This window comes from Ursus maritimus, unplaced genomic scaffold (genome assembly GCF_017311325.1).
Source record: "Ursus maritimus isolate PB19 unplaced genomic scaffold, ASM1731132v1 scaffold_30, whole genome shotgun sequence".
Lineage (NCBI taxonomy): Eukaryota > Metazoa > Chordata > Mammalia > Carnivora > Ursidae > Ursus > Ursus maritimus.
Window position 1 is genome coordinate 1,448,851 of NW_024425564.1, and position 12,362 is coordinate 1,461,212.

Here is a 12,362-nt window from a genome sequence, read left to right on the forward strand (position 1 = left end):
CTTTGGTGTTCTTTTCTTTTTTTTAAAAAAGATTTTATTTTTCTATTTGAGAGAGAGAAGCAGACTCCCCACTGAGCACTGAGCCCCGTATTGGTGTTCTTTTCTTTTTTTAAAAAAAGATTTTATTTTTCTATTTGAGAGAGAGAAGCAGACTCCCCACTGAGCACTGAGCCCCATACGGGGCTCGATCCCGGGACACTGAGATCCTGACGTGGGCTGAAGTCAAGACGCTTAACCAACTGAGCCACCCAGGCGCCCGGTAAGTTCCCCTGCCGTGTAAGCCACAATTATTTTTTGGCTTCTGCTGCATGTCGCTGAATTGAATCCTAATATAGCTCCTAATTACTGAAAACAAGCAACACGCTCGAATGAGTCCTAGGAAGAAGTTCCGGGTGAAGAAACCACTCACGTGTCTACCACAGGGCCTGCCTGGCACCTGGTGAGGCAGCCTGGGCCTCATTCTGTACTTCCTACAGGATCACAGAGCAGGGCCTCTGTCCTCTGAGACTGCCTTCGGATTTCTGTTGATCCCCCGCTTGCCCCACAGAAAACGTGTCCCCCATACTTACTAATATCAGCAAGAAAAAGCCGAGAAAAGGGGCTGCCTCAGGCTCCACGTTACACAAATCCACGGGAGAAAAATCAGCAGTGGAGGAGGGAATACGCTATTTATTTACAATTCTTTCACTTTATCCACAATTTCCATACAAACATAAAAACTAAAAAAATAAAACCACCACTTGGGAACACAAGTGTCTTTCTTGAATTAGTCCGGCTGAGGGGAGGGTCACAGCCCTCTCGCTCTGAGAAGGAGACTACTGAGGCACAACGAAGGGGACGAGGAGAGGGTTAGGAAGAACGCCTGAGAAACAGCTCCAATGAGAGATGGAACGAGCCAGCGCGGTGGAGCTTCGCTGGCAGACTCAAGGGTGTCACCCGCCGGGGACACTGACCGGCTTCCCAGGAGAGGGACAGCTGCTCGCCACCATCCTCCCTGCCCCCCACTACGGAACTCCAGAAATCAAACATGCGTCACCCATCTCACGAGCTGTGTGGGGTATGGTGGTGACAGTTGGGGGGGGGGGGACACTGGATGCCTCTGAGAAGAGCCCAAACCCCAGGGAGACACAGAAAACCCCTTTCCTTGGCACTGATGAGTCAGTCACAGCTTCTGTCTTGAACACGATGCTGAGTTAAAACGGAAAATCAAAAGCTCTCCCCAGCCTCCTGGGGAAAGGGAGGGGCTGAAAACATGCAGGAGGGCTTCTGCCTCGGTAGGCACCTCTCTGGGAGGCGCTCTCTCGGGGTGAGAGGTGGGGGGCTCCGTCTGCCCAACACGGGGAAGGAGTCGGGCAGGTGTTCCACAAAGACCCGGGGAGGGGTGGGGAGGGAAGAGAGAAGAACTCTGAGACACTGATGCTGGGACAGCTGCCACCGGTTGTCAAAGCAGGTCCATCTGCTCGGCGACGCTCGCTCTGGCAGACTCACATTCTCCCCCTCACAGGAGGGCACCCAGAAACCAAGCGGGAAATGCCAGACCCGCCGGCCTGGCAACTTCATCTGTGCTAGTGACCAAGATTGCTTTCACATGTTGATGCACATTATAAATATAAAATCATATCTGCTACAAAGAGGACATATATTTGTACATCTTTCCCCATATACATAATAACACAATTTACACATAATATCTTGGAGTGGGTCATCATGGGAAAAGGGTGTGGAGAGGTATAAAGCCCCTTCTCCCTCCCCTGCCCTGATCCTTCTCAAGGGACGCCTGGCCTGTAGACCTGGTCACCGGGGCCCTTCCCAGCTGGTGGTGACGGTGCTAGTGTGGACACATACATTCAGACACGGAACGAAATGCTGATGGGTGTGCACACCCACATACACACACAGACATCTGGTGGGAAAGGAGAAATAAAATTCCTAGCCCTTGGGTGCAGGCCTCTCCCCAGAGCTGTAAGCATCAGTGCCTCCTCCATCCGAGAACAGCAGTCTCCAGCTACCCCTCACTGGCTCAGACCAGGGCAGAAGGGGAAGGGCTAGGAACTGGGGAGCGGGGGGGAGGGACCAGGAGTCTTCTGAAAACATAAGGCGTTTTTTGACCTGTGATCAAATCAAACTATGTCACAAAAAGCAACGGCATCGGTTGGGGCCGGAGGGCGAGAGACAGTCCGTCCATGTAGGGACAATGTGAGTTGAGACCCTGAGCCTTCCCCTTCTTTTGTCCAGTTTCTTGTAAAGGGGCAGACAACCCTGTACGTCCTTTCCTGTCCTCTCCCAGAGCTGGGCCCGTCCACATGTCATGGAATACTGATAATGGTCCGAGAAACACATCCAGAGACATGGAGTGGTGGACAGGCGCGCCGAGGAGTTAAGACCTGGGCGGCGGGTGTGAGCTTTTTACAGCAGGAGTGGTTCCTGGCCGGAGTCCACGGCTCGCACAGTGGCCACAGTGATCAGATCGCCATCAGAGATGGGGACAGTCTGGGTCCCCCTGGGGAGACAGCACCTATCGGCGGTAGTGGTTAGGGGCGTCGGCAAACATGTACTTCAGTCTGTACGCCTCGGCGAGAAGCAGCCCGACCTCTTCGTTGCCCCAGTGTATCGTAGGCAGGTTTTGTAGCAGCATCAGGAGACCCTGGGACGCAAGAAAAGAAGTTTTATCCTCCCAGGACTATGGACCAAGGGACCAGCAGGCCCCAGAAGGGGGTCCCTTCCTCCGGGATCACACATCCCACAGGGTCGGGCTCCTTCCTCCCAAGCAGCACTCAGCCCCCAGCTCCCAGGTCACCTTCAGGAAGTCTTGAAAAGCCTCTGTTGATTCTCTCATATCCACTAACACCTGCCTCTTTTAAAAATATTATGAACAGAGAACGACACCAACAAATAAAGACATCGAAAAAGAGAAAAATCATCACTCATCATCCAAATAACCTCTCTTTATTCCCAAGTTTTCCTTTTCAGGCTCTTTTTTCACACACATATTTCTTTAAATAGCTGTAATCATCGTTATGATTTTTTATATGCTTTTTAATCATGCTCTTATAATTTTAGTGTTTTTCCATGCAGCCTTCAAAAATGACTGTTCTCAGTGTTAGTATTCCATCATGCGGCTATACCCTAATTTACTCAACCATTTGCCTTTTGTTAGACACTTAATTTGCTTCCTTTAAAAAAAGAAAACACCTTTATTTAAAAAAATCCCTTTATTCATATTCATAAACGCATATCCTTTTCCATTTGCCATATTTCTCCTAATGCCAGTGTTTACTTCTAATCCCTGTATTTAGCCCTGTTCTCCAAAGACCGTTCTCGACCTACCTGACTAGCTTATTTCCTACGTCCCCAGTGCACATGCCTCTGCAGCTAGGTCCCTTTCAGCCAGATTTGTTTGTGCCTCTGAGGTTTAATTTATGTTGTTCCTTTAACCTGGGAGACCTTCTCTTTGCTCCTCTACCTATCTCAGTCCTACTCCGTTCTCAAAGCCCAGGGCCCTCACGCAGCTCCAGAGAGACAGCCTATTACAGAGGATATTAGAATAAAAAGAGAACGAGAGGTTGTCTCTGTAATTTAGTTCCCGTGTTGCTGCTGCCGTTTCACGTTCTCTCCCTCCCCTCTTTTTTTTAAGTCTATTTACTTATACTTATTTTTAAGTAATCTCTACACCTCGGGGTGCCTGGGTGGCTCAGTCGGTTAAGTGTCTGCCTTTGGCTAAGGTTGTGATCCCAGGGTCCTGGGATCGAGCCCCCCCCCCCCCGGGCTCCCTGCTCAGTGGGAAGCCTGCTTCTTCCTCTTCCTCTGCCCCCCACTCGTGCTTGCTCTCTCTCTAGTGCTGTTTCTCAAATAAATAAATCTTTAATAAAAAAAAAAGTAATCTCTACACCCAACATGGGGCTTGAACCCACAACCCTGAGATCACGAGTTGCATGCTCTACTGACCGAGCCAGCCAGGTGCCTCTGTCTCTCTTTCTGAACTGAATATCCGTCTTATTTTTCTGATTATAAAAGTTATAATAGCAAGACAAAACCCAGGGACATAAGGAGACGGGCAGGCTTGATTACATATAACATCAATATGTCAAGAGATGCCAAAAACCTGGTTAAAATATAAGAAACTGACTTTAAGAAAATATTTTGTAACACCTTTGAAAGACCAAAGGTTACTATCCATAATCGAAAAGGAGCATCTACAAATCAGTAAGAGATAAAACCACCAGATGGAAAAACAAGTGAGCAATACGAACAGGTAATGTGCAGAAAGCCTATGGCCCGCCCCGCTGCTGGGAACGTGTTTTGTAGTTTTCAGTGGAAACAGACACTTAGCCGTGCACAAGGCTGCCTGGGGCACATCACTGCTAGGGACGGCCAACAGGATTAAGATCCCAATTCCGGGACAGTGTAAGTTCCCAGTTCTGCCCTAGACCTCTCCTTCCCCACTTCCCAGAAAGTGGATATGGATGGAGGAGTGGATGCAGTCATCTCAGACCATAAGATGAAAGCCATATGTTGGAGACGGCAGAGCAACGAGACAGAAGAGATCCCCGTCCCTGTCGCTCTGGAGGCGGAATGTAAGCCGCGGACAGCTGAAGCTTAGACTAGGAATTAAACAAGAAGTCAACAACTATCTTGTTTGAAGCCACTGCTGTTCTAGGGTCTTGGTTACAGGAGACAAGTTTATATCATCTTAACACACACAGGCTGCATCTATCAAAATCAGAAATGCGCATGGCCTTTGATCCCGCGACTCGACCTCCACGTCCTGGTCCTAAGGGAAGATTCGCAGTCCCGCGCAAAGGCTTTCGCCGCGTGCACCGCGGCTTCAAATAGTGGGGAATCGTTAGATAAACCGTGATTATCCACGTCATGGCAGCACAGAGAACAAATGAAGTAGGACTACACGCACCGAGGTGGAAAAGTACTGAAGCCATTTTTAGGAGTAAGAAAGAAAAGTGTTGGAGAAAAAGTATGATCTCACTCACGTAAATGAGAAAACACAATATATTTGTATATGTATAAGCACATATGTATAGAAAAAATTTAGAAGGTGAGGAGGCAAACCGTTAACAGTGGTTACCTCCAGGGATGAGAGCCTTTCACTTTCTTCCTTATACTTCTGTATCATTTGAGCCCTGTGTTTTCAATTTTTACAGTAAAGTTGTTTTTTTTAAAAGACGTACTCATTCATTCCAGAGAGAGAGTGAGTGTACAGGAGGTGGGGGGCAGAGGGACAGAATCTCAAGCAGACTCCCCGCTGAGTGCAGAGACGCGGGGAAGGGACTCGATCTTAGGACCCTGAGATCATGACCTGAGCCAAAACCAGAAGCTGGATGCTTAACCGACTGAGCCGCCCAGGCGCCCCAACAATAAAGATTTTATATATTACTTCTGTGGTGGAACTTTTTCTCTACAGTAATACACATTCTGTGATAGTTTTGTAAAAAGTAAAAACGCAGAAAATTACCTATAACTTCAGCATCAAGAGGAAGTCACTTTTAAACATTTTGGCATATTTCCTTCCACTCCTTTTCCTGCACATTTTCCATAGTTGAAATGTTTTCTCTATGTAATTTTGAATCTATTTAGCATTTATCATAAGCATTTCCTCTAATATTAAAAACTCCTCATAGAGACTTTCATGGCCAAAGAATTTCTCACGATGCAGATGTACCATAATTTACATCTTCCTGTTTTGAGTACTTAATTATTTCTGGTTTTTCATTATAATGAAATTATAATGAACAGCCTTGTGCATAGAGCCATATTTTAGATGATTTCCTTGGGCTGAATTCCTAGGAATGAAATTACTGTGTCAAAGAACATGAACATTTTAAAGGTACTTAACACTCATTCAGAAAATGCATTCCAGAAAAATGCTCATTTCCCTAGATCTCCACCAGCACTGAATACTCTTATCAGACAAACTGTGCTAATTGTAACCCTTTTCCCTAATATCTCCAGGCCTAAGAACAGAACCCAAAGGCTTAAGTCAAAATGGTAGTGAAGCCCCGGGAGGAACACAGTGAGGAAGGAATCGTGCTGGATGCTTCTCTGTATATGTTCACGCCTCTCCTCCGTACCCATTTTGGTGGCCGGCATCCACTTTCTCTCTTTCCAAACCCTGCAGGTAACCACCCCTTACCATCCCAACGTTGTTACTGAAATTCATTCAACCACACCCATCACTCAACCCACCCAGATGTTAACTTTGTTTTTAAAAGCGCTGTTAGCCGATCTAAACAAGGCTGGAGTGTGCTTTTCTCATGGTCAACGATTCTCCGTGGGTTGTCTTGGCCTCTGCTCTGGGTCCACCTTGTCTTTTTGTTTTTGTTTTTAATCTCAGCTTAAAAAAAAAAAAAGTTACCCTTGGAGCATGACACCCTCCCCCATGAATCCTGCCCTCTGGCCCCTCTGATTCTTCCCTCCTGCTTCCTGTCCCTTCGCCCAAGTGTCCCCATCCCCACTGGAACAGGAAAAGGCACTGCATCTTTTGGCCAGCATCCTCCCCAGGGAGTCAACTTTTATCCTAATTCTGGCAGAGGTCCTCACCTTTTCTGTACCTCACACTCTTTGGCTCTCTGGAGAAGCCTATGGATCCCTTCTCTGAATGACGGTTTTAAATACATAAAATACACAGTATCACAAAGGAGCCCAGTTAAATTGGAACAGTCATCAAAATATTTTTAAGCAGATTTATAATACCACCACAGATGTGCTTAATAGATTCTAGAACAAGATCTAATGGCAGATTAAATAACTACCACTATCTGAAAGTAGTAACGAACACAATGTTTTGAGATATCTGTAACAACTTCATAGGAGATGAAAATTCCAGTAATAAGTGACAAAAGAAGGTACCACAAATATTACTGTGCTTTCTTGGCTACATTCACTATTGTAGGAAATCCTAACTTTTGAGTTTGGGGTTATTGAAAATAAAGCTGAAATTATGTTTCCATTCATTTCTGGGGATCTCCTGACTTCTAAATGTAGACCCTAAGTTAAAGTCCCTTGCTCCTGCAGCTTGCCCTTCTCTTGATTCACACCACGGACAACAAGAATTCTTATACTTCCAGGGCGCCTGGGTGACTCAATTGGTTGGGCATCTGCCTTTGGCTCAGGTCATGATCTCAGGGTCCTGGGATGGAGCCCCCCATCGGGCTCCCTGCTCAGCGGGGAGCCTGCTTCTCCCTCTCCTGCTCCCCCAGCTCGCTCCTTCACTCTGTCAAATAAATAAAAATTTTTAAAAAGATTTTATTTATTTATTTGACACAGAGAGAGACAGCCAGTGAGAGAGGGAACAGGAACTCTTAGACTATAGGAACTCTTAGAAATACTTGGGCCCAAGCCTCATCCCTGGAGTTTTGGATTCTAAAAACCTGGGTGGGACCTGGCAACCACACTTCTTCAAAGATTCCAGTGGGCAACCAGGTGTGGAGTTACCACTACAGGGATTGAAAAGCTCTTAAAGGAATAAAAGCATATTTGGGATGCCGGCCTAACAGTGAGATCCCAAGGAAGGCAACCCCTAGATGTTATGCAGACACTGACCTTTCATTAAATAAATTAAGATATATCTATAAAATAAAATACCCTTCTTATTATTTTTTAAGATTTTATTTATTTATTTGACAGAGAGAGACGCAGCCAGTGAGAGAGGGAACACAAGCAGGGGGGTGGGAGAGGAAGAGGCAGGCTCCCAGCAGCGCAGGGACCCCGATGCGGGGCTCGATCCCAGAACCCTGGGATCATGCCCTGGGCCGAAGGCAGACGCTTAACGACTGAGCCACCCAGGTGCCCCTAAAACACCCTTTTTAAAGAGATTTATTTATTTTAGAGAGAGGGAGAGAGAGCGAGACGGGGAGGGGCAGAGGAAGAGAGACAGAATCTCAAGCAGATTCCACGCTGAGTGCGGAGCCTGGTGTGACCCTGAGATCACGACCTGAGCTGAAATCAAGAGTCAGACGCCCAACTGATTTAGCCACCCAGGTGCCTCTATAAAATAAAATATCCTGTAGCCAATTCATTATTTTAATGTTCTCACAATTTTTGTACAGGCATGTACTCATGTAATGTGTAAAATGTAAAAAAATGGGGGAAATGTAGATTTACAGTTTTTGACATGATAGAATATCCACCTTATTTTGTAAAGTAGTAAAAAGAGATTACAAAACAGAGTATATAAACTGGTTACATTAATGGTTATATACACAGAACACGTATTTATTTGTATAGATTTTCATGGCGAAATGTCTGGAAGGAAATACGTGGTAAGATTTGTGTGGTAAGATTTTAGGTACTTGATTTTTTCTTTTTGCTTATTGATATTTCTAAATTTTCTATAATGAATGCAAATGCTTGCACAATTGATAACAAAGGAGTGATCTCTCTAGAAGAGGATATCCTTTGCTGGGATAGCATCTACCTATAATTGCCAATTCCTGTAACCTTGCTAGAAATCTCCCAGAAGCCTTGAAATAATTCTACCCCTGGCCAAGGTAACACCCCTGTGTGCCGCCCCCAAGCAGTGAGGCACGCCATGAGGAAGCACTCTGCCACCTAGTGGCTGTTTCTAGGAACGGCATCCTTTATCATAGGGCTGCATCAATGGGAAACCCTGCCCAAGGCATCGATAAATTTGGGATAGTAGAAAAGAAGTAGAAACCCAATGGCTGTGGGAAGAAGGTGTTAATCACAAGTCAGGTGCTTTTATATCGGGATAGAGAAGAGATACTGTTGGGGCGGGGAATAACTGAAGATTTGCTACAGAGCCAGCTCATGGGAGCACTAGCCATATGCAGTTGAATGAAACACTACAGCTATGACATGACAGCTTATGGGGCAAGCAGCAGAGAGCAGCTCCGAATTAATGAGAAAGGACCAAAGAAAAGCTGGAAATGGCTAAAACAGCAGAAAAGGGCCTGACCTAGGTACTGGCTGAGAATCCGTAGATCCTAAAGGAAAAGGAACTGGAGCCATGGGAGGTGGGGGAGACAATAATTAGGTAAGGGGGCCAAAGGAGAAGGGAGAGACATTATAACCAAAGAAACCCTGTAAGGAAAAGGTACAGGGGAAACCCATTAAAGAATCTCCAATAGGGGCGCCTGGGTGGCTTAGTCGTTAAGCGTCTGCCTTTGGCTCAGGGCGTGATCCCAGGGTCCTGGGATCGAGCCCCGCATCGGGCTCGCTGCTCTGCTAGGAGCCTGCTTCTTCCTCTCCCACTCCCCCTGCTTGTGTTCCCTCTCTCACTGGCTGTCTCTCTCTGTCAAATAAATAAATAAATAAACAAATAAATAAAAAAAAATCTTAAAAAAAAAAGAATCTCCACTAGATGGAGGAACTGAAGGGGGAGAACATCAAGGATAATAATCATTACAGTGATAGCTATCATTTACCGAGCATTTACGAGGTACCAGGTGGGGCTCTCAGTGCTTTACATGTGCTCTCTAGTAACTCTTTTAATCTTCACGTCAACTCTATGAGATGCATAATATTATCTCCATTTTACAGATGAGGAAATCGAGGCACAGAGATTAAGGAATTTGCCCAGGGCCACAGAGTAGTGCTGGGCTGGAATCTGAACCAGGCACTCTGGCTCTAGAGCTTGTGCTCATAACCACTACAGTATATGCTGCTTGCCCCGGAGTGAGGAGAGAAGTGGGGCATAACGTAGCAGGACAAAAAGAAAGGAAGTCCTAGCAGAGGCCATTTGAAGGAAATGCAGAAGAGCTGCTCGATTTTGCTCAATGTTAAGAACCAAGCACAACCAAAGACAGGACGTGTAATGATTAACAGCAGAAGAACTTAAAGACCACGTAAAATACACACTAATAAATAGATATTGTGCGTAGAAGCACTTGGCTATATAGGACATCCTTTGCAAATGTAAAGCGTGTTCAGGCATGTGAAAATATTTTCTCAGCCAAGTAAGTAGTACTTTAGAACAAGTCCCCCGTTTTGAGAATCAGCGAGGTAGCGAAACAATTCCCCTGGTTACAATATAATCTTGCAAAAACACATCCTTGAATGTAAACTTTTTGTGAGTTGACCTTATTCATTGGTTTTCTCCCTAAGTGCGTTTAGCAAGTTTCCCATCAGAGAAGGCCGTGCTGAGTCCCCCTCAATGGCTTGTTTTATGTCGAGCCACCACGCCCCTTCTCACGCCAGCTTGCTTTGGGCGAAAGACCTTTAGTTCCCAGGGTTCCCTCTGAACTCTTCTTCAGGGCAGGAGTCGAACCAACAATTCGCTCGATGTCTGTAAGGATGGGGCCTGCGTTGGACAATATTCTGAAATCCTACCCTTGAGTTCCTGCAGAAGTGGTGGGTGGGTGTCGTCAGGCTGAGGGGATTTCCTCACAGTCAGTTCTTTCGGCCTGGGACACCCGTCGCACTGAACAACTCTGCCCTGCCTCCCACAAAAGACACTTCGGGAATAGGAATGTCTCCAAGGTTGTCTTCTGCAGGATAAAAGCAAAGCTTCTCAGACCGGCTGCCACTTTGCTTTAGAGCCATCAGCTGGCCCCACTGACTCCCTTGTCGCTTCCCTTTTTGTGTGAAGGAATTCTGATTATTAGTCCGTGGAGTCCCCCGCACAGTGCTTCTCAAAACCGGTTCGGAGCCTTGTTGGCACCTGCCTAACAGCTTGTGGCGTCCCATGCTCGTGTGGCCTCTCAGAGATGCTGTTTTTCCTCAGGTGACTTTGTAGACTGTGGGGTGGGTGAGCAGGCATTTATTTACTCAGGTGCCTGCGTAAATACTCGGCACACATGCTTTTCCTAGATGCACTAATTACGGTGGAACCATTTTCAGGCTTCCTGTGGGTTACTTTACTCAGTACACATTTTCTTTCTTTCTTTTTAATACAAATTAAGGGTTTATTATAAAATACAAAATGTTGGTTTATCATTATCAGGGATTCCAGAAACCGAGGCCATGAGCCCGCCCTGGGTGGGGCTGGGGGCCGGAAGCTGGGCTCAGGAGTGGGCCGGAGGTCACTGGTGTACAACCCCCAGCAGATGGGCGCTCTCCAGGGTCGCCGCCACCCAGTTCCGTCCTTACTGCCTGTAACGCTGCACGCTCCAAGGCAGGGATCCCTGGGGTCACGTGCATGCCGTTCTCGAAATGCTGGGGTAGGGATCACCCAAGCCGGACCTTGATGGACAGGCTGATACGGGTGGCCGTGCTGCGGTGCAGGAGGATGGGTATGAAGGCCACGGCCGCCGTGTTCTCAGGGCGGTTCACCTGAACCTGGACTTGCTCTGCTACATTCCATTCTTCTAGGGGCTGTGGCAGCTCGGGGACACTGATGGAGCAAATGGGATCAAAGACTCCGTGCACACCACTGCTATTGGGAACCTGCTTGTCCTCTTCGTCCACAGTCACCAGGTGTCCCCCAGAATGCTCACAGACGAGGAGGGGACCGGCGTCCAGTTCTCCAGGAAGCTGCCCCCACCATGCCGCCGGCCCGCACAAGTGTCCTGCACACACTTTTCTCCCCAAGTACCCACAGTTCAGCATAACTCCTGTTCTTCTAAATGCACACTGGATTGCTGATTCTCGGAGGTGTTGCCCTTCTCCCTTCCAGCAGCCCCTTCTGTTCTGGTGTCAGGATGAGGTGGTGCGCTGACCCACAGAGGGCCTGCCACACGCTCGGTACTCACAGAGCCCCCTCGACCATCTGCTGTCCTTCCCGCTTTGACAGGTCAACCTGCTCCGGGAAGCCTCCCCTCCGGCCTGACGCCCGTAACCTGTCCCTGACGGTGTACTTCGCCACCGGGTGCCAGACATAAAAACGGGTTTTCCGGTGACCAAATTCTGTGGCTCTCCAGGCTTGTTTAACGTTCCAGGTTCAGCCTTGGCAAAGGGGCAGGAAAGACTACTCTCGCTGCTATGCTTCTGTCACTGAACCGGGGAGCATACGCCCCCCTGCGACTCCCTAGGCCTCTCTGCTGGCCTTCAGAGGTGGGACCGAGGCGCCAGTCCTCATCCCATCTCCACGAAGAGCTGGCAGTGTGAGTGAATGCCCAGACGTTCGGGGGCCAGGCTTTAGGGCTGGGGCTGTGCATACAGCGAGGAAAGGGGGTCCAAGCTTCCCCCTGATTTCGGGTCAAGCACGGTCTCCTCACGGGCTCCTCCAGAATCAGGTCTTGCAGCCCTGTCCTCTGCCCCGGTGACACTCCAGCCCCACTGCCTTCTCGCTGCCTCTTCCCTCCTCCAACACCTCAACCTCCGACCTCTGCAGGGCCTCGGCTCTGGCCGCTCCTCTGCCAGGAAAACTCTTCCACGGGGGGTCTCTGCCCGGCTGGCCGCAGCTGCAACGTCCTCTCCCTACCTCACCTCCAGGGAGACGGCACCCAGCA

General features: G+C 47.9%; 1 protein-coding gene across 2 annotated transcripts in view; it reads right to left on the minus strand.

The window, feature by feature from the left end:
• Nucleotides 1-650: 650 nt before the first annotated feature.
• The window catches only part of TBC1D22B (TBC1 domain family member 22B), a 74,042-nt gene continuing 62,330 nt past the window's right edge, over nt 651-12,362 (minus strand). The window contains exon 13 of one of the 2 annotated variants that reach the window (XM_008693375.2): nt 651-2,644. In XM_008693375.2, coding sequence (XP_008691597.2) covers nt 2,516-2,644 — 129 coding nt within the window. In that variant the 3' untranslated portion in view covers nt 651-2,515. The remainder of the gene's footprint in view (nt 2,645-12,362) is intronic. The other variant, XM_008693376.2, reaches the window with a different exon arrangement.